The sequence below is a fragment of the Betta splendens genome, chromosome 7, assembly GCF_900634795.4.
Source record: "Betta splendens chromosome 7, fBetSpl5.4, whole genome shotgun sequence".
Taxonomy (NCBI): domain Eukaryota; kingdom Metazoa; phylum Chordata; class Actinopteri; order Anabantiformes; family Osphronemidae; genus Betta; species Betta splendens.
This window is the reverse complement of record NC_040887.2, coordinates 13,694,357-13,712,744: the sequence shown is the minus strand read 5'-3', so window position 1 is coordinate 13,712,744 and position 18,388 is coordinate 13,694,357. Positions and strand designations below refer to the sequence as shown.

Here is an 18,388-nt window from a genome sequence, read left to right as displayed (position 1 = left end):
CTGCATTGTGTCACTGGGTAATTGTCAGACGTCTGTGACAATCACCACGATTCCTGCCTATGTTTTCATTTTGACGAGAAGGAGTCATGAAAGCATCAGCCATTATCAGTGCGTTGAGATCCACGAGATTATTGAAGGGCCTTAGAGACGCTCTAGAGACGTAGACTGTCTCCTCCTCAGCATCACTTTCTTAATCATGAGTTGTGCGTTGGTTGTCTTCCCATCTCATGACTTTATAAACTGCTCGGCTGAAGTGGAAAAGAGGTGAAAACTATTTCATGTTCTATAAAAAGCCATATAATCCTGTGAGGAAACAGGTGTGAAAATGCAACAAGTAGTCTTTGGAACATTTCAGGTAGGGGTTAAGTCTTGACCTGCATTTTATTTATTATGTCAAAAATCATTTTACTGATTATTTAAATGTTACAAAGCCTCTAAAGTCCCTTTATTATTAAGAGTCTTTATTTATCAACTTCTGCTTATACAGAACAGCAGTAGGTAGCTATTCTATAAGCGCCAGATGTGTCAGTTTAAAGCTTGTCATTATTGTGTTAAAAAAAAATTTGTGTTAAAAAAAAAAATGTTGTTCCTCTTGTCATTTGTATATATATATATATATATATATATATATATATATATATATATATATATATATATATATGCGGCTCATTGGCTTCTTTAGATTCAGGTTTGTAGCAAAAGAAGTTAACTTTTGTTTTGCAAGGCCAAACGTTTGGCTGACATCAGTAGGACAGTAAGTGCATAAAACTGTTGTTCGGTAAATGATCATATACGCTTTGTGAAACGACTGCATCTGTGCATGTGGAAGTCACAGTAGCTTGACATGTTTCAAAATGACAGGAATTAAGTGTTTGTGAAATGAACATGAAAGAAACATGTTAATGTTTTTAATGTGAGGCTGAGAAGCATCAAATCTGTTGTAATCAGATGACCCAAAACAATGAATGCAATATTTATTTTGGGAGAAAATGCAGCCAAATTTATGGAGAAATGTTTTAGCTTGTTCTAATACTGCATTTTGTGCGCTTTTGAAAATGTGGTGTTTGTTTTGTGGTCGTGTATGAGTTCATATGTTACACATATTAGAGTAGGGGGACTTCAGGGGCTGTGTATGTAGTAGGTTACCTCCATAGTTTGGGCTCTTGGTGGTATTTCTATGGATGCGTAGAGGCCTGTATTTTACATTGTTTCATAGTTTTTCTCAGGTTTTGTGAACACGGAAACATTAAAAACCCTTTGGGAATTTTGGTCTCCCTAAATTCAGCTGTTTAAGAGAAAACATTCAAGCATCACGACTCAGTGTCCCTGTTACATTTCATATGTGCAACGCTGCCGAGGCTTTAAATTAGCTTTTCCTCTGCTTGGTCTTTTAGCACTTTATCAAACCATTTTTGCACAGCCAAGGTGGCCGTTGTCCCACGTCAGCTGACCTGAGGTCATGTCATTGTCCTGTAACACACATGAAGCTACCTGTAGTGTAAGGTTTTGTCTGTCATCGTGATGCAGAATGTTTCTTGGGAGAAGATGGATGTTTTAGTTTTGATATTTGAATGTGTAATGTCACTTCATGCGATACTACTTGTCAGACTGTCTGTGTTATATAGACTATGTAATGATGATCTGTGTATGCAGAAGTTAAACCAAGTCCTTTATCACTCTACCATGAGGACATTTAATGCCTTGTAATGTAATTGAGCTGACATAATATCTACAGATAATGTATTGTAAATTAACTGTAAATGGCAATAGTAGTGTGTACAGTTAAGACATTAGGCTGTTTCTCCATTCACACTCACCACACTGTTAAAAAAGAGCCTATATTAAACCGCATGGGAAAAAAAACATTTGTTTTCATGTCTTTATCTGACTAATGTCAGTCGGGGGTTAACGACAAACACATTGAAACGGCGACGGAAAGACTCTTTATTTGTTTTACAATATTATCTTGGTTACATTCGTATATAAACTTAGATTTTTTTTCTAGCATTTTTTTACAGATGAGGGATGTTTATCAGATCGCATACCTATAAAATTAAAGGAATACATGCATCCAAAACATGAACAGCATTAAAAGGAGAAATTTTACAGAAGTAGAAATTCACAACTGTGAGCTCTGCGGAATTGCAGCAAGCTCATCAGTAAGGGAAGGAATATTACAGAGGGAAGTCCTTGAACGACACTTAACAGAGCAGGTTCATTGTCTAAACCCAACATGTGGAATTTAAATGCCTTCAGATGATATTCAGCATAGAACTTGAGTAGATTCCCATAGTTAACATACAACTTTGAGTTCTCATAGCATGAGGCACCACGAGCACAATAGAAAAGCACAACAATTAGACCCAACTGTTGAAACAGACAACAGGAAAGACGACCTCTTAAAAGGCAGTGGAAAGTGCACTTAGTGGGTCCCCCCCAGCACAGACAGATAACATTACCTACAAAATGACAGTCCAGACCCTTGCTTTCTGCGCTAGTATCTTGCCTTTTTTTGATTCCTTTGTTGATAGGGCAGCAGGCATCCACTGCTGCCTCTGTCCCTACACTTCCCCCTTGAGTGTGCACTTTGTTCCCAGTACCTACAAACTCAGCACATTGTGGTCTAAGCGTTGTATTTGCCTGCAGCCACAGCCACAGGAAAAGCGGTGCAACAATACAGGAGACACATCGCCATCTGTTGGTACAAGTAGAAACTGCTAGGTTCAATCTTGGATTACGCTCTTAGCCTTTTAAGAACTGTAAACATTAGGTATCGTTTCTTGAGCCAAGATCAGCACTGACTATCAACTACACATTCCTTAACTAAAACCTATTAGTTTTACTGGACTTGCAAAAATGCTGCACACCGAAATGTAGAACAAAGATATAGCAAACATTTCGTGAGGCTCCAGATGTTGGGTTCACTGCAGATTATTTGTGTGCACACTTTAGGGGCCAAGTGCCGGGACTGAGAGCGCAGCTGTAATCTAGGCTCTGATGACCAACCACTGGATGTTACAGCATTCTGACAAATCACATGCCAATGATTTATCTCCACACTGAGGAGGAAGCTCTGTACTCATGATCATGTGCATGGCTTAAAAAAATATTCTGTATAGTTTATAATTTCAAATATGAAATGAGAAAAACAAACATGGTATACTCGGCCTAAAAGGTTAACATAAAACGCACTAATGTCAACAGAAATGAGGAAGATGTCGAAAATCTAACCAATACAGAAGAAGAGGGGAAAAAAAGGCATTTAAAGAACATGTTAAATGTGAGAAATGGCAACAACGATGATTGTGATGCAGGAGGTGGTTTGGTATAAGGAGAGAGCTAAAGAGATGAGTGATAGAGAGAGAGGAAGAGAGATTCTCTGTATTGTAGACATCCTGACATTTAACTGCCCTCGCTGTCTTCACACTTCTGGCACAGAGTGATCCATGGCTGACCGCAGGAGACCAGTAGACATCCTAAACAATAAAAGCCACATCCGTTAGTTTGTCCGTTAGGATCAAAGATCAATAACAATCCTCATCAGCTACAGGTCTGACTTAGTGTCAGACCTGTAGCTCAGTTCATTGGTCCACAGACCAGACTGCGCAAATGCTTATGCTTAAGAGCATAAGCACTTACCCTACATGTTAACCAAACTTTACCCTACTTCACACTTGTCCTGATACAATTTGGGTTACTACCGTTACCAAATAATTTTTATAATATTGACAGAGATAATGTAAAAGAACGATTCCATAATAGTTCAGTCAGCAGATGAAGTCATACTGGAGGTAACTAACTGTGTAGCATTTAACATGATCACATAACACAGAAGTCACACAGGTTTGGATCTATGTTTGTTCTATGTCTACAGATAAACTAGTCTGTTCTAAGTATAGTATTACTTAAACACATCTTTGAGTCCATAGGGCTAGGTTGGTCTGTTGTATGAAAGGAGCCAGAAGCTAAAGGCTTGAACCCTACCTTTTGATCATATGCTCATAGATGATCTTGGGCATGACGGTGATGGTCATTGCTGTCGGGGAAGTAGTCAGAATATCCTTGATCTGAGAGTCCTGCGGGTTTTGCAGAGTAAAAGCAACATGTTATGATCTTGTTGCAGGAAAGCACAAAGGAGATTTTACATTCTGAGTATGTTTTAAATATCCCAAATCACAGAATAATCAAATAACTTTAGGTAGATATAGTAGATGGTGTTATTGCTCCCTGACATGATGTTGATGCTTCTAGTCCAACAAAGCACAAAACGCAGACTGAAGTTGACTTGTTACTAGTTCTAGAAACTATACACAGGAATAAAAGCAAACTATGCAACCACTGCTGATGTGTTTAATACGGCACAGACACATAGGTCAACTTACTCATAATCACTTGTCTTCCAATGTATCACTACATTCTGTTATTACAGGAGCTGTCATCTTGGTGCAAACTTAAAATCATGAGAATAACAAATGTTCTATATTTATTCAGTTTCTTTTCTCTCTACCAACACAAATACATTTTTGCATTTAAAACGGTCAAAACAAGTATCTAACCTTGAGTCCAATAACGTTCTGCCCATTGATTTCACAGATGTAATGGTCAGTCAACAGCCCGTTGCGAGCAGCAGAGCCGTCTTTGACCAAAGAGGTGATTTTACCAGACTTGTAGACGAAGCCCACGTGGCCTGAGCTGTCTTTGTGCATGGTGATGGTGCGCTGAAATGGCCTGAAGACACAGAACACCAGTGAGTAGGTAAATGCAAGCAGAAGATTAGCCGAAAGTCACTTAAAGGCATAACTGTGACAGACGGAAAAGTGAGAAAACATAAAAATGGTTAAAACCAGAGCAGTAAAGAGATGCAAAGAAAGGCACAACCAGCAGAGGGAGACAAATATTATCATGACACAAAGCCAGGAAACCAAAATCAGCGTCCTTCAGGCCAAAATGTTGTAAATCAGTGACGCTCATGTTTATAACTGAAATCTATGTATACGCAAGACCCACAGCCCTCAGCTAGTTATGTAGCAACTGCTTTCCTCACAGCTTTTCCTTCCCTCGGAGTCTAACATGAATTAATACTGTAATGTAGGTTAGGAAGTTATGCAACTACTTCCACAGTTCTGACCATTAGTGGCTATAAAAGATGAAATCTACAGCTTTTTGCGCATTAGACAAACAGACAGGCATGGGAGCATTACTAAGCCACAACGGCTCCATTTCAGGCATAACACAAATCAGAGATACAGTTAATGTCTACAACAGTCTTTTGTTGGTTTCTTTTAATACTAAAAGCACCTTAGACACTCCAAGTTATAAACTCCTATACTCTGTCTACTAAAAAACCTGAAGGTACAAATTTTTACAATTTGTCATATAGTTTTCTCAGTGCGAGGGTCAACAGGAGGTAGGCAGCTAAGTGTGGGTATTTAATTGTATTCAAATTGTATTTAATTGTATTTGAAGAAGAGCAATGCCGTTGTTTTAGAACACCTCAGGTAACGCATGCCACCATGATACAGTTGGGGTCTAATCCCCAGCGCCCCTCACCTGTCCCTGACCACCAGCTCAATGCGGGTCTCGGCCGCAGCCTTCAGGGCTTTGTGGGCCTTGTCTACACTCCAGCCAGCACAGTTCTGCCCGTTGATCTGAAGGACCTGGTCTCCGAAACGCAGGCCAGACAGGGCTGCAGGGGAGTTGGCCTGCACCAGCTGCACGAACACTCCCTGTGACAGGAAAGAGGAAGCAGATAAAACGTTCAAAATTAGTCCAGGGAAGGGAAGAACAGGCCAGAGCCAGAGAGATGGACAGGCACTGGGACAGAGATAGTGGAGAGAAAAGAAGGAAGTGACTCAAAAGAAAGGAGCAAAACAGGAAAGAGGTCATTATACGTTATTTAAACAAAAGACTGGTAATTTAAAAAAAGATAAAACATGAAAAATCCCTTACTTAGTTTACAATGTGTCAATTTCACAAAATATATGGCAAGACAAATAAAACTTGAGGATTAAGGGATGCAGCCATAATACTACTTTCATGTTGACTTCAAAGCATTATTGCTCTTTGCTAAACCTTGTGACTAATAATCTTTGCTATCTAAACTGATGAACAGGAATGATGTTGAATTCTTGGGTCGTCTATAAGGTGACAATACCTCTGAGCTGAAGAAACAATGCAAATCCCTGTGAAATTGTCAAGACAGAGTTTGTGATGCTTTACTCACATTGTCAATGGCCCTGAGACGCAGACCCACTTTCCCATCCTGGTCCTTACAGAGGATGATCTCCCTCAGTCCTGGGCGGATCTCAGCCCTCCTGATGCCGACATCTGCACCGGTCACTGGCCGCACCATCCCCCCAACACCTGAGAGAGACGGCACCGCCACTTGCTATGGAGGAGAACAAAGCCACCACAGCAAGGAAAGGTGGGAAAGTGTTGAGGCGGGTTGAGAAAGAACAAAGTGGGGGTGGATGGAGAGGTGAGAGGAAGGATTAAAGAGGAGCATACATTAAAATTCAGCTGGAGATAAAAAGGAATGCTGTATCAAATACGGTCGTGGGAGGATTCAATTTCATCTCCTCCTCCGCCACAAAGCGACACCAGGAATGCTTCAGGTGCTGCTTTCGAGAACTTTATTAAGACGATTTCCAACAACAAAGGACGCATTCAACATAAGAAAATCCTGGCAAAGGTGACAATATCAGCAAACGGTAGATAAACCAGATGGTTGAATGCCAGCTGAAAAGCTTGGGTGCTGCGAGAGCCTTGACATGTGCAGAATTCCCACAAACACACAATTGTAGAGGAGTGAAGAGCTCACACCCTCCCACACGCTGCTCTAGGCCTGTGGTGAGTCACTTAGTAACAGCACTGTTGTGTTTGAACACTGCTACAGTTCATGGTGCATTTCTTTTAGTTTGAAGAATCACTAAAGGTTCAAGGTTTTAGGCATCAGACTCACTTTACTACTGTGTTTCTTGACAAAAATATTACCTTTAATTAACACCTGCTCTTTGTTTTTTTAAACCATGATGGTGTATCATTATTCCAAGTGTTCTGGGCCTTTGACGGCAACTTTAAAAAAATCAAGACAGCCCTCATTCACTTACATTGTCAGCCACAGGCACCAGGGCCAGGTTCCTCTGGACTTCATCGCTGTTAAGTGCCAGTCCCATGTAATCGCCCAGCTCCTCCAGATTTGGATACAAACCTGGGAGAATGTGAAGACAAGAAGAAAGAGGAGGGAGATGGGTGGGAAAGGAGGTGGAGGGAGGAAAGTGGGAAAGAAGAGGAGCGAAGGAGGTCAAGGGGAACATGGAGATAAGAACATGAATTTATTTTAAGATCACAAGATGAATAAATGAATATATTAATAGATCAGTGTCTACAGTTAACCCAGGCATTGATTTGCCAACTGTTTCTGCAATGATGCTGCATTTTAGGTTTTGTGATGCTCAAAGTGAGAGCTGCAATAAAGTCTGTCCCTTCAGGCATAACAGTCTCTTTTATAATCATGAATCTCTGTTCTGGCAACAAAATACTGCCGAGTCGAGTTACTGCAATAATCCTGGCAAAGCTAACAGAAACAACAAGTCAAGTAGTCCCAGTTAGGAAAATAAGAACCAGCAACCAAATGAATATGCTTTTTCCTATGAGGTCTCCAAGGGCACCTGCTATTTGGGCCTGAGCACGGGCAGTTCTGGGTGAGGTGGAGAGATGATCAGACATTGTGCCAATAAAGCGATACACCTTCACATTCCTGGCTCTAGAAACAGTCCTGCCAGTCACAGTGATGCATCACAGTGTCTCAACATATTCCATTTTTATTCCAACCCCTTAACTGATATCTTGATCCACTATGAACCAGTTCAAAACAGAGTTCAACTCTCCCCCAGCGAGTGACAACAAAGCTAGAACCCAATTTAACATGAAATACCAGTGTGACCATTAGAGGTGCATGTTTCTCATGGAGTCAATTTATTTGCCCTACTTATTTGTGAAATGTTTTTCAAAAACTACTGTTGTAGAATAACTAAGATGTACGTGTGGAGTCAGATCTTTTCAAACCTGGGGGTTGTTTTTCTTAATTGGTTATGCAAACTGGTTGAAACACGTCAATCAACCAGTGAGTCCAACCTAAGTTTGTTCTTGAATCAATGATTGCTCAGCGACTTTATTTGCTTCAACAGGAGTCTTTGTTCGACACGAGTTAAGTTCGTCATTGGAATCACAAACTCCACCCAGGTCATCAGAAGTCACGCTAAGCACAGATACATGAGCCAGCTAAGACTGTGGGACCGAAGGGGAAGGAAGAGACACACATCCGCAGGCTCTCCACACAGAAAATGCACATTAACTGTAGTTCATCTGTCTTGCAGTGTATCTATTGCCTGTTATTCTGATGTCTTAGCAATAGCACCTAAACCATTAAAGTCACACCATCCCCACAGCACCAGGAGAACACCCGTCTCCCCTCTCTCCTCACCCCAGGCTCTCCCCCTCCTCCCTTCTTTTCAAACCAGCTCCTCCTCCTCTCTTTTTCTCCCATCATGCCATATCCCAGAGCAACTGCCAGAGCCAGTCTCCATGGTGACTCAGAACTAGCTCTGCAGAGGTGAAAACAAAAGACCTAAATCCCACAGGACTTTGCACCCAAACAGAGAAAGGACACCCAGAGTGAGTGAGCCAACAGGAAAAAGGGAAAAAGGGTGAAAACAAGCAGAAAAGGTGCATCCTCTGCTCTCTGAATGACACCTTGTCTATCATCTCGACTCTATTCTTTTGTGAATATGTTATTCATCTTCAATTGAGTTTATCTTCGTTCAAGCCTACTTTTACAAAAACACAGACAAAAATCATCTGTGTGGGGGGTCGCTCTCGTGTCTTTTATCGCCCACAGTACTATAGCGCTGCTGTTCTTCCAAGACCACCCACACAGTGGCTGCATTGTCCAAGAAACAAAAAACAGGGCGTAAACTGACAAGAAATGTACCGGTAGACAGGAGTGAAGGTGTTTCTGCTACATGTTAGAGAAAAGTTAAGACCCCAAGATCGCTAGAACAGTAGGAATAAGGCTGGACTCACTGGATCCTGGCATCGCAGCAGTAGCAAGCTCAGGCTGGTATGTTCCTTCAGTGATGGGGGGCATGGGGGTGGTCGATTGGGCAAACTGGCCCTGGGCCTAGAAAATAATTACAGGCATCAATGAGGCAGAAGTTCACTTCAATGTAAAATGGCAAATCACTGGTGACAGGCTTTTATGTCTGTGTCTTTCCTGCTAATGTTTATAATCAGGCTTAAAGAATTGTCATCATCAAATTTTGCATCCTGTAAGCTACTAAAACATTTTTTTCAATCCATCTAAGTTTTTTCAAATTGCTTTTATGTTTTTGTACAAAACAAGTATTTTCAGAGCATGTGCAGTACTCATCATGACAGAATTCCACATGTAAAGTCAGTGACTTAATCCACCTTAGACAGATGGCTCTGTCTGATTCTCCCCCAGCAAACCTACCCTGATGACCTTGTCGACCTTGAGGTCTTCGAGTGATGGATACAGGGACATCCTGAGGAGAAAACACAAACAGCACTGAATGAATAAAGAATGACTCACCAGACTGCAGACTGGGACGCTCTCACGTTACCCTAATGTTATCCATTAACTTCAAAACACATTAGGCCATATTTTATATCAACATAGTTGGAGTCAGACAACTGTCTAGCACACACATTTGGTAGCAAGTGATGGAAATTTCACTGAGAATCAAAACCATATGTTGTATATAAAGCTTTCAGACACATGCAGGTTACTGTTTTAGCTTGAAGGACTGATAAACAACGTTGTGTTAGTTACTAAACAATAAATTTATTTTATTTTTTTTACACATTTCTAAATCACTGCAATACAGTAGATCAGTTTTCCCGTATGTACTATACTATTACACAAAGTGACGCATATTGAGCAAAATAATATCCAAAATAATACAGAGAAAATCTTTTCCATAGAAACACAGTTTAGCAATGGCAACAAAGGTCCAGAAATAGAACAGCAGCACAAAGCGCAAATACACCTCAGCTAATGGTGAAACACAAGCATTGAACCCGTCAGAGCAGTACCAATGACAGGGGCCTTAATTTGCTGTACGTCATGACTTGGTCACTTCACAGTAGACACTGTGCCCTGGCGTTGTGTCTTATCTTTTTCCATTGTCACGCTGTGTGTTGACTTTGAACTTGACTAATTGTTTTAAAATGGTGTCACATGTCTCTTTGCTGGACATTAAGAGGACAGAGGCCAACAGGGAGAAGTAGCACACAAAACGACAAGTATGGAATCTTATCCATTCCAACAACTCCCCATATGGACCGTTTCTGAGGTAAAGGTTTCTGTTGATATACTTAGCAAGGACAGTCTGACACAATCTGAACTCTATTCTAACTAACTAAACCGAGTACAGTAAACAGACTCATTACTACAGCAAATACATAAAACTGCATCCTGAAGAAAGAGGAAATGAAATATTCCAGTCAGCTGAGCGGTGACACAGAAGTATGGGTCAAGACAAGCTGTGAAACAATCAGATTAACACAAGACTGAGTTCTCATGAGAGAAGCTCGTAGGTTTTCCCTCGACTCAGCTTAAAAAATTAGGTTAATGAACAAACAAATTACTGGCTATTACTGCACTCATAGCTAAAATAAAAGGTACATTGATATACTAAGTATCAACCTGACATCATAACCATCCTAGATGTCTTCATATCTACCTCTTCTTGAATTTCATAAACACTGACCTAAGACAGCTGGGCACAGTCAATGATAACCATACAAGAATCTCTAGTTGTGCAGCAGTTGTGTAAAATCCTAAATAAAGCTACTGAAACCTCCACTTGAATTTAAATTATTTAAATATTGCTGCACGAACTCTACTTTAAAGTAGGATAAGGTCAAACTGAACTGATAACCGAATACGCAAAGTGAACTGCAACTGTGAAAGTAATAGTCACAATGACGAATGAGGACGTATACTTGATTTGGACCGGTCAGGCCTTGGCCAACTCGTGATCTGCTTGATAAGGTCAGTATTTCCCAACAGACTACTCCAGTGTTTTAAAATGTTGCTGAAGTTGAAGATGAATTAACAGTTAAGAGTTAGTTATGAGTTATGAGTTAACAGAATTATCTAAAACATCATTGACTAAAGTCTCCTTTGCTTGTACTTTACCATGACCAAAATAACCACATCCACAACCAACCCTACAACCTCAACAGGACGTGTGAACACGTTTCTTTCTCAACCAGGGAGGATGATGACAGTCATCTGAAAAACTATATATAAACCAACGTGTTTTACTTGCTAATCCTGTGTACATCATATCTATATGAAACACCCAGTCAACAGGACGCATCAAAAAAAGCATTTGCTTGTAAAACCAGAGCAGACAGGACTCCACACTGTCGTGCCATGTACACAACGGGAGGACGTGGGACAAACACTGATTCTGACAGGAGTACGTGGAAACTGCAGCGTCTCCATAAACAAGTGAAACACTGACCACAATCGCATTACTGCGACATCTCCCTCTTCCAGCTACTCCAGCCACTACTCCATTCTGCTATTTTCAGTCCTCACAGACAAGCGTATCATTGTTTTAATGAACAGAGGAGGGCATTTTATTACCTCCAGTGTTTACTTTGCAGCTGTTTGTTTGCTCACTTTATATTCCTCCCTCATTCAAACCAACAGGCCGGAGGCAGACGTGTGGTCAGGCCGATCTTGCAAAACCAAAATAAAAAGCAAAAACTCTTTAGTCATACTGGTTATTTCTTACATTTTCATGACTTCAGTCACACAGTAACGGAACAGGACGAAGCGAGGCTGCTATAAATCGCAGTTAGTTTTTTCTGTAGTGAAGCCACATCCAGCAAAGCGGTGGGGAGTGAAGAGGAGAGAGGGGGCTAACTTTAGTGGGCCTGAACGAATTGGTTAGATACAAAAATGTGGTCTTCTTGGCAGCTTGTTCTGGTCTCTTAGCATGACTGGGAGAAACCGAGGGAGTGGGATGGAGGACTGCCAAACGGATAAAAGCCACTCTATGAATCCTATAACATTAACTATAATAAACCGAACACTATAGACATATAGGGCTAATATATAAGAATAGGCTGTTGTATTAACGCCAGAAACCAGGGCTTAGCGTGAACTGACGTGTCTTTGTGGTTATAGAATAGTCATTTAATAGTCATGATTAATATTCAAGTTCAAGGAACAGATATCGAACGGTGTTGTCTTTTATTTGAAAGAAGAAAAGAATAATTGACGAGGAAAATAAATATGCGACACTGAACGTTGCACGTTAGCCTTAGCTACGGTTACCTCGCACCACATTAAACATTAAAACGGACGATGAGCTGTTAAATATTACAACGTACAAAGCCGTGACCTGGCGACTGTTTAATGCTAAATAAAAGGGTTATGAATGCGGACCACGCCGAGCCGCCCGTCTTTGTTCAGACGCTAACAGCGGGGCAGCGACGGGCTAGCTAACGGTAAGGCTAGCCGTAACGTTAGCTTGTTAGGGAAGCGAAACCTGGGCGTAAAACAGTCCGACCGAGACGCGCTCACCTTTAGTTCCTTGGCTTCAAAGTGCACCCGATCGCTCAGACGACAGCTCACTGGCGTATTTTTGTTTTTCTGCCTGGGTCCGTGCGGCTCTCAGTCGCAGAGACGATACCGAGGGGGGAATTCTGGAAAGTGATGTCACTGCTGGCTTCCTGGTTTCACGCCACGTCCATCATAGCTGACGTAACAAGCCACGCCCCTTTTCGGCCACGCAAACTTTGATCCAGCGGGACCATCGTTAGGCCGCAACACCTCTCATGACTAATAGAGTCGTGGCCTAACTTAGAGCGCTGTATTGACATATAAACTAAAGGTCACAGAATAATGGGTTCGTACTAGTGTACTGATCACTTACAGTAGCAAATATAAAAACTTGTTGATTTAGTTTTGAACTATAAACCTATTTTCAGACACCTAATGAAACTTCTTCAGACTGGCTTCTCAAGTCAGTGAGCTGTACCGTGATGAAGCACGCAAGGTCCCTGCAGCCAGAACTGAAACTCAGCTGCTTTTTCTGTAATTTGACTATAGTAGGCCCACATGATTTTCCATTAGGTAGCAGTTATGCTGCAGGCAGGTAAACTGGTTGATCTGTCTAGAAAACTGCATTCTTCTTCACGAGTGCTACAATATCAACCATGACATAAATGTTCATTGGTGTCAGGTTTATCTTAGGTGTCTACGATTTGATTTATGCACATGCACAGGCTTCAAGAACAACATCTAGGCCCAATGTTCTGTGATTGATTATAGAACCCCATTGTTTCTTATCCCAGATCCAAGGAATGTCTGTTTAAAAGCATCACTGCACATTTCTTAATCAATTAAATAAGTTAGTAAAAAAGTCCAGTGACATGTGGAGAGCACTTTGTTTATTTTAAACACTGATTTATCCTGCATACAGTAACGTATCAGCACATAACTACACAGTACAGAGGGGGACGGCTGCCACAACAGTCGCAGCTTGGCCAATATGTAAAATCAACAGAGACCGTCTATATCTGACAGCCAGGCCGGCATTTCCCTTCATTTAAACTCCATTTAAACCAATTACTTTGAGATACAAAAACCACTAGGGTGCCTGCATGTCAGTATTTCTTCCCTACCACTAGGCCGTGCACTGGCCAAAACAAAAAAATAATAATAAAAAGAAAAACATGATCCAACATCATACATTAGCTTTGTTATGTCTCATAGATAGAAAGACGGCAGTTTTTACACAAAATAAGTTTGGGGGGAGGTCACAATTACATTGGTTCCTCAACCCCCTAAATTTCAAGCATTTGCTTTCTTTCTCCAATTCATCAATTCCTCATGGCAGAATTGTGTCCGCGCTGTTCGACGGCTTTATGGCTTTAAATGGGGTTTAAACACTCGGCTCAGGCGATAGGACACAAATCGGATGCAAAGCTTTCGACGCCACGGTTTCCATCGGGCCTGGATCATGCAGACAGCGCAGGTAGTAGTTATGTGCCTGGAGAGAATATTCGGCACAGGATTGGTTCTCCGTCCACTGATGCTCATGAGCCCGACTGTTGCACATTAAATAACAATGAAAACACAGCGGCCCTATGCAGAAACATTCGGTAACACTGTTCTCGCGTGGCACCATTAAGGCCTCCCATGACCTAAACCACTAGAACTACCCACTAATTCAGACACTACACCTCTACCAGAAACTAAACTCTGCAAACCTGTGCTTTTAATTTCATTTTCTACTGGTAGAAAAAAAAACAAGCACCAGCTCGTAAACCATTATAATACTGGTGTATTAATGAACTTGTGATGGTTAAAAGGTTGCTGTTAGTGGTTCATTGGTATTTTGCACTTCTCCGTGTTACCATGCACAACCAGCACTTTAAAGGAAACAAAGAAAATAACAGGGATTTGCAGGTTATGGCCAGTAGCTTTAAAAGAAAACATGAGTCACAGAAACAAAAATAACACAAACAGTCTTAGTTTGATTAAATAAGTAGTGGTACTATAGATTCAAGCCTCTTATAGAATCGAGTGCAGACTCTCCCAGCCTCTCTCCAGGTCACCCAGGTATGAAGTCACCTGGCAAAACAAGATGAGGATGAGCTGAAAATAAAACTTTCTTCGGAACAAAATACTTAGTTGAGCATAAGTTGCTTCATTACTTACACAGCAACAGCAACATCTGTGGACGCGTTTCATTCCAAACCCAGCAGCTCTACGTCGAAGACGAGGGTGGCGTTGGGGGGGATGATGCCGGGGTGGCCTTTGATTCCATAAGCATATTCAGGAGAGCAAGTCAGTTTGGCTCGTTGACCCACACTCATCTGGAGGACAGAGGAGACGGATGATGTGGAGAGAGGAAAGCATCACAGGGAACTAGTGGAGATCATCGTGCAGACTCAGATTCAGTCAGAAGAACCACAGCGGAAAGCAAAAGTGGTGATGGTGAAAACATCTACTATCATCACATCTTAATCTGTCCTCAAAGCTTTTTCAGCGGGCGCTTTATTGAGGAAAATTAGGCGTGATGCTGTAAAGCCGCGAGCAGAGAGCCATGTCCATGCTACACTCACCCACCGCTTGCAGCGTTAATGGAAGCCTTGGTGAGTAAAAGCCCAATAATGGAGATACATTAACGTATTTCAGCAGAACTGGCTACACTACAACAACACAACGGCAGGAAATGTGCTTCCTGGACTGGAGCTGAAATTATTTCTGTCGCTGCACCTCAGGCCCCAGCGAGTGCAACCCTCCAAACCTGCATCAGTTCACCAAGTCCAAATGCATTAAAAGGCCCGCTGAGGTGAGGCCGATCTGCAGCCTGGACAGCCTACCTGCACCACACCCTCCTCCCAGCCCCGGATCACTTCCTGCTTCCCGATCTTGAACCTGAACGGCTTGTCTCTGTCTCGGGAGGAGTCGAACTTGCGTCCATCTGTCAGGGAGCCTACAAACAAAGACGTGGTACAGAGTTAAACACGAGTTGCTAAACGCACAAACGCTCACCGCATTCGTGTGACCGCACAACCATCAAAGCGTAATTCCCAAGTGCAACTGGTAAAAGGCTGCAAAGAGCCTGCGGTCACTGAGGAACAAGTGCGGTGCATCTTCACAGGACGTCCATCCTCCGCGCTGTGTGTATATTCAGCGCACAAATGAAGGGATTCCAAGGATCTCAGAAATAGCCGCTGCAGCTGTCCGCAGGGTGGGTTTCAGGGCGGCAGTCAGGAAAACGCAGGCATCAATCCGCAGAATAGCACCCCTGTGAGACTATTTCCACCAGCGCTATTACTGTTATTAGCACCGGCGAGGCAGCGTGTGTGTGTGTGTGTGTGTGTGTGTGTGTGTGTGTGTGTGTTGGGGGGGGGGGGGGGGGGGGGGGGGGGTTGTAGGGCACATCAGGGCACGACTGGCAAGAAGCAGCCTTTAAAGCAGACACTGGAGTAGGTGTCCTGTCCTTTTTAGCAGCCGTGCAAAATTATCCGTAGAAGCTTAAAGGTTTTATCCGAGCGTCGAAGGCAGCGCGGCGGTTTTCACAGTGGCTTCCTGCAAAACACACACCGATTTGGAGTTGTGATCTCGGCTTGCGTTGTGTAACAGACTATCCCGTTTCATGTCTGGTTTGAAAGCCTCTTTGTAGACTGACAGGAAGGGAGCCTGCCCAGAAAGGAAATCCTGCAGTTTGTGTGATGTTATAAAAAATAAAAAGGAAAATTTAAAAAAAATAATAATCCACCACTGGACAAAAACCCCAAAGCAACTCTGCTCCAAGTGACGTCATCTTAAAGCAGAGACCCTTCTGTCTTATACCAAGCAGGTGGAAGAGCAGCTCTGCCAAACTAACAACAGGTGCAGACAAACACTGTATTGAGTCTGGCATCTGTTATCTGCACCCCAACTTTGCTGCTGATACTAAATGTTTCATTATTAGCAGCCTATTTAAACTGCAAACCGCACTGGACTGTGTTGCGATCACTGTGACATTCAATCCAATTGCTGCTTCTACCAATGGTGACGTCTGCCCGTCGGCCCATCACTTTGCTCCAGACGCGAATATCACCGCTAATAGGCTGAAATTATGCAAAGAAATGATATCCTTCCAGCAACAGAAAATGCATTATATTAACCTCTGCCTGTTAGAATGCAAAGATTAGGATTTTCAATGCATATGTTGCAGCTGTAGACGTCACTACCTGCCATTAAAGGATTGGTTCCAGCTTCTCGTATTAATGCGTTCTGGTTGTCTGGCATGTTTTTAATGCTCATCTAAAAGCTGAAAGACACCAACTCAAGATCTGCAGTCTTTTAATTTCAACAAATTTCATTTGTGCTCACACTGTGCAGACCGTGATGACCTGGTTATTCGGGAGTTAATCTGTTCATTGGAGCCCTATGAACCGCTGATTGTGGACCTGCGGTGGCAACAGAACTGTAGGAGATTAAAGATAAAACTGATAGTGACAGTCCCCACAGCAGCGTTTGAGTGTTGATCATCTACAGCAAACATTAATGCAGCTGGTTGTCATTCAAACGTCGCATGTCTCTGGAGAAAATATTGCAAAACACAAATGTCTGCCGCTTTTCCCGTCGCCCAGACGGTTATAATCCGCTCAACAACTCCAACAAAGACAGAAAAGCGCTGGAAATCAGACGGGATTTAAAATCCGGGCCGTCTGTCGGTCTGTGCCACTGAGTGAACCCCGCGGCGGGATCCGTCTGGATCTCCTGTTTTATGGGGGGGCTAATTGTCTCCAGACGAGACAAATTAGCACATTATCCACCGGTCTTGATCACACTGTAACGGAGCGCTTGGCCCAAACTGGAGCGCGCATTATTTTACGCAGTGATGAATCCAGCGCGCCGTCCGACGGACACTCCGCCTCCGCCTCCGCGCTGTTACGGGAACACGATCACATCAACGGCCGCGACCAAATGTTCGTCCGGGGAGTGAAAATGCGGCGAAGGGGTTAAACGTTCCTTGACAGTCTTGCCTCTTTGCCCTACTGAGAAATCCCTGGCCGGAAGGCTGATATGTGTGGCGTGAACGGCTCGGCGATCCACGGCGTTCACACGCGTCGTGGAATTACTATAAGCCAACTATTGCGCGAGAGCCGCAGCTTTTACAGGATCAGAAGCTCAGATATTACGGGTGAAGGAGACAGTTGCCCACAGCCGTCACTCCACTTCCACGGCCTTCGTGTGTAGATGTGGAGTGGCTAAACGTGCCCAACGCATGCATTACGACTAATAAGTTTATTATGGAAGACTCACCCACGTAATGCACCACGCACGTCTGTCCTTTTTTGGGGAAAGTCCTTCCTGTGGAGACACCAAAGAGCAGCGTGCGCAATTAAGGCGGCGTTTTTGCGGCTGTGTCAAACACGAAAAGACAGATAAGTGCACACGCGCGCTCCCAAAGCGCCGCAGTCGCTTTACCGTCGCCCGGGGTTATGGTCTCGATTTCCACTCCCATTTCAGCGCTGTGTTCGCGAGCTGTCCGCGCACCCGGCAACACTCTTCGCGCAGTCTCTGCCCGCTCGCTCCTCCGGCGGATGTTCTCAGCTGCCTGTCTCCGCCGCTCTGCGGGGGGAGGGGGAGGGGGGGGGACCGGCGTCAATTCCACGCATTACGCAACGGCACTTCCGCCCACCGCCTCCAAATTAAAATTCATGCACACGGGGGTACAGGTTCACAGTAGCATTCATCAGGTTAATTGGAATGGCCGCATTACAATGCCTTGAAATAGAACCGACTATTAAATTAAAAGCAGACAGCGTCAGTTGTTTA

At 43.0% G+C, this 18,388-nt stretch overlaps 2 protein-coding genes across 3 annotated transcripts; both read right to left on the bottom strand.

Moving 5' to 3' along the window:
• Positions 1 to 1,930: 1,930 nt before the first annotated feature.
• sdcbp2 (syndecan binding protein (syntenin) 2) lies at positions 1,931 to 12,785 on the bottom strand. Of its 2 annotated transcripts, XM_029155122.3 has the most exons (10): positions 12,626 to 12,783; positions 11,681 to 11,775; positions 9,515 to 9,566; positions 9,085 to 9,181; positions 7,110 to 7,210; positions 6,224 to 6,388; positions 5,551 to 5,726; positions 4,557 to 4,728; positions 3,985 to 4,076; positions 1,931 to 3,476 (listed from the first exon to the last, which is right to left on the bottom strand). In XM_029155122.3, exons 3-10 carry the CDS (start codon positions 9,563 to 9,565, stop codon positions 3,422 to 3,424), a joined length of 909 nt encoding a protein of 302 aa, XP_029010955.1. In that variant the 5' UTR covers position 9,566; positions 11,681 to 11,775; positions 12,626 to 12,783; the 3' UTR covers positions 1,931 to 3,421. The 2 variants fall into 2 exon arrangements, with proteins under 2 accessions (XP_029010955.1, XP_029010954.1); XM_029155121.3 differs by lacking the exon at positions 11,681 to 11,775 and having other exon boundaries at positions 12,626 to 12,785.
• Positions 12,786 to 13,477: 692 nt separating this feature from the next.
• On the bottom strand, positions 13,478 to 18,195 carry fkbp1ab (FKBP prolyl isomerase 1Ab). Its single transcript, XM_029155125.3, has 5 exons — positions 18,038 to 18,195; positions 17,873 to 17,920; positions 15,436 to 15,548; positions 14,768 to 14,925; positions 13,478 to 14,680 (listed from the first exon to the last, which is right to left on the bottom strand). Exons 1-4 carry the CDS (start codon positions 18,072 to 18,074, stop codon positions 14,797 to 14,799), a joined length of 327 nt encoding a protein of 108 aa, XP_029010958.1. The 5' UTR covers positions 18,075 to 18,195; the 3' UTR covers positions 13,478 to 14,680; positions 14,768 to 14,796.
• Positions 18,196 to 18,388: the final 193 nt, after the last annotated feature.

What these genes read in the sequence shown, in the direction of transcription:
- sdcbp2 (XM_029155121.3), bottom strand. Translation starts at nt 9,565, where the DNA reads ATGTCCCTGTATCCATCACTCGAAGACCTCAAGGTCGACAAGGTCATC. An exon ending in TGCTGCGATGCCAGGATCCA is followed by an intron (nt 7,211 to 9,084) that starts GTGAGTCCAGCC and finishes ACATTCTCCCAG; the next exon opens with GTTTGTATCCAAATCTGGAG. An exon ending in GTCTCAGGGCCATTGACAAT is followed by an intron (nt 5,727 to 6,223) that starts GTGAGTAAAGCA and finishes TTCCTGTCACAG; the next exon opens with GGAGTGTTCGTGCAGCTGGT.
- fkbp1ab (XM_029155125.3), bottom strand. Translation starts at nt 18,074, where the DNA reads ATGGGAGTGGAAATCGAGACCATAACCCCGGGCGACG. An exon ending in GTGCGTGGTGCATTACGTGG is followed by an intron (nt 15,549 to 17,872) that starts GTGAGTCTTCCA and finishes CTTTGTTTGTAG; the next exon opens with GCTCCCTGACAGATGGACGC. An exon ending in GGGAGGAGGGTGTGGTGCAG is followed by an intron (nt 14,926 to 15,435) that starts GTAGGCTGTCCA and finishes TCTGTCCTCCAG; the next exon opens with ATGAGTGTGGGTCAACGAGC.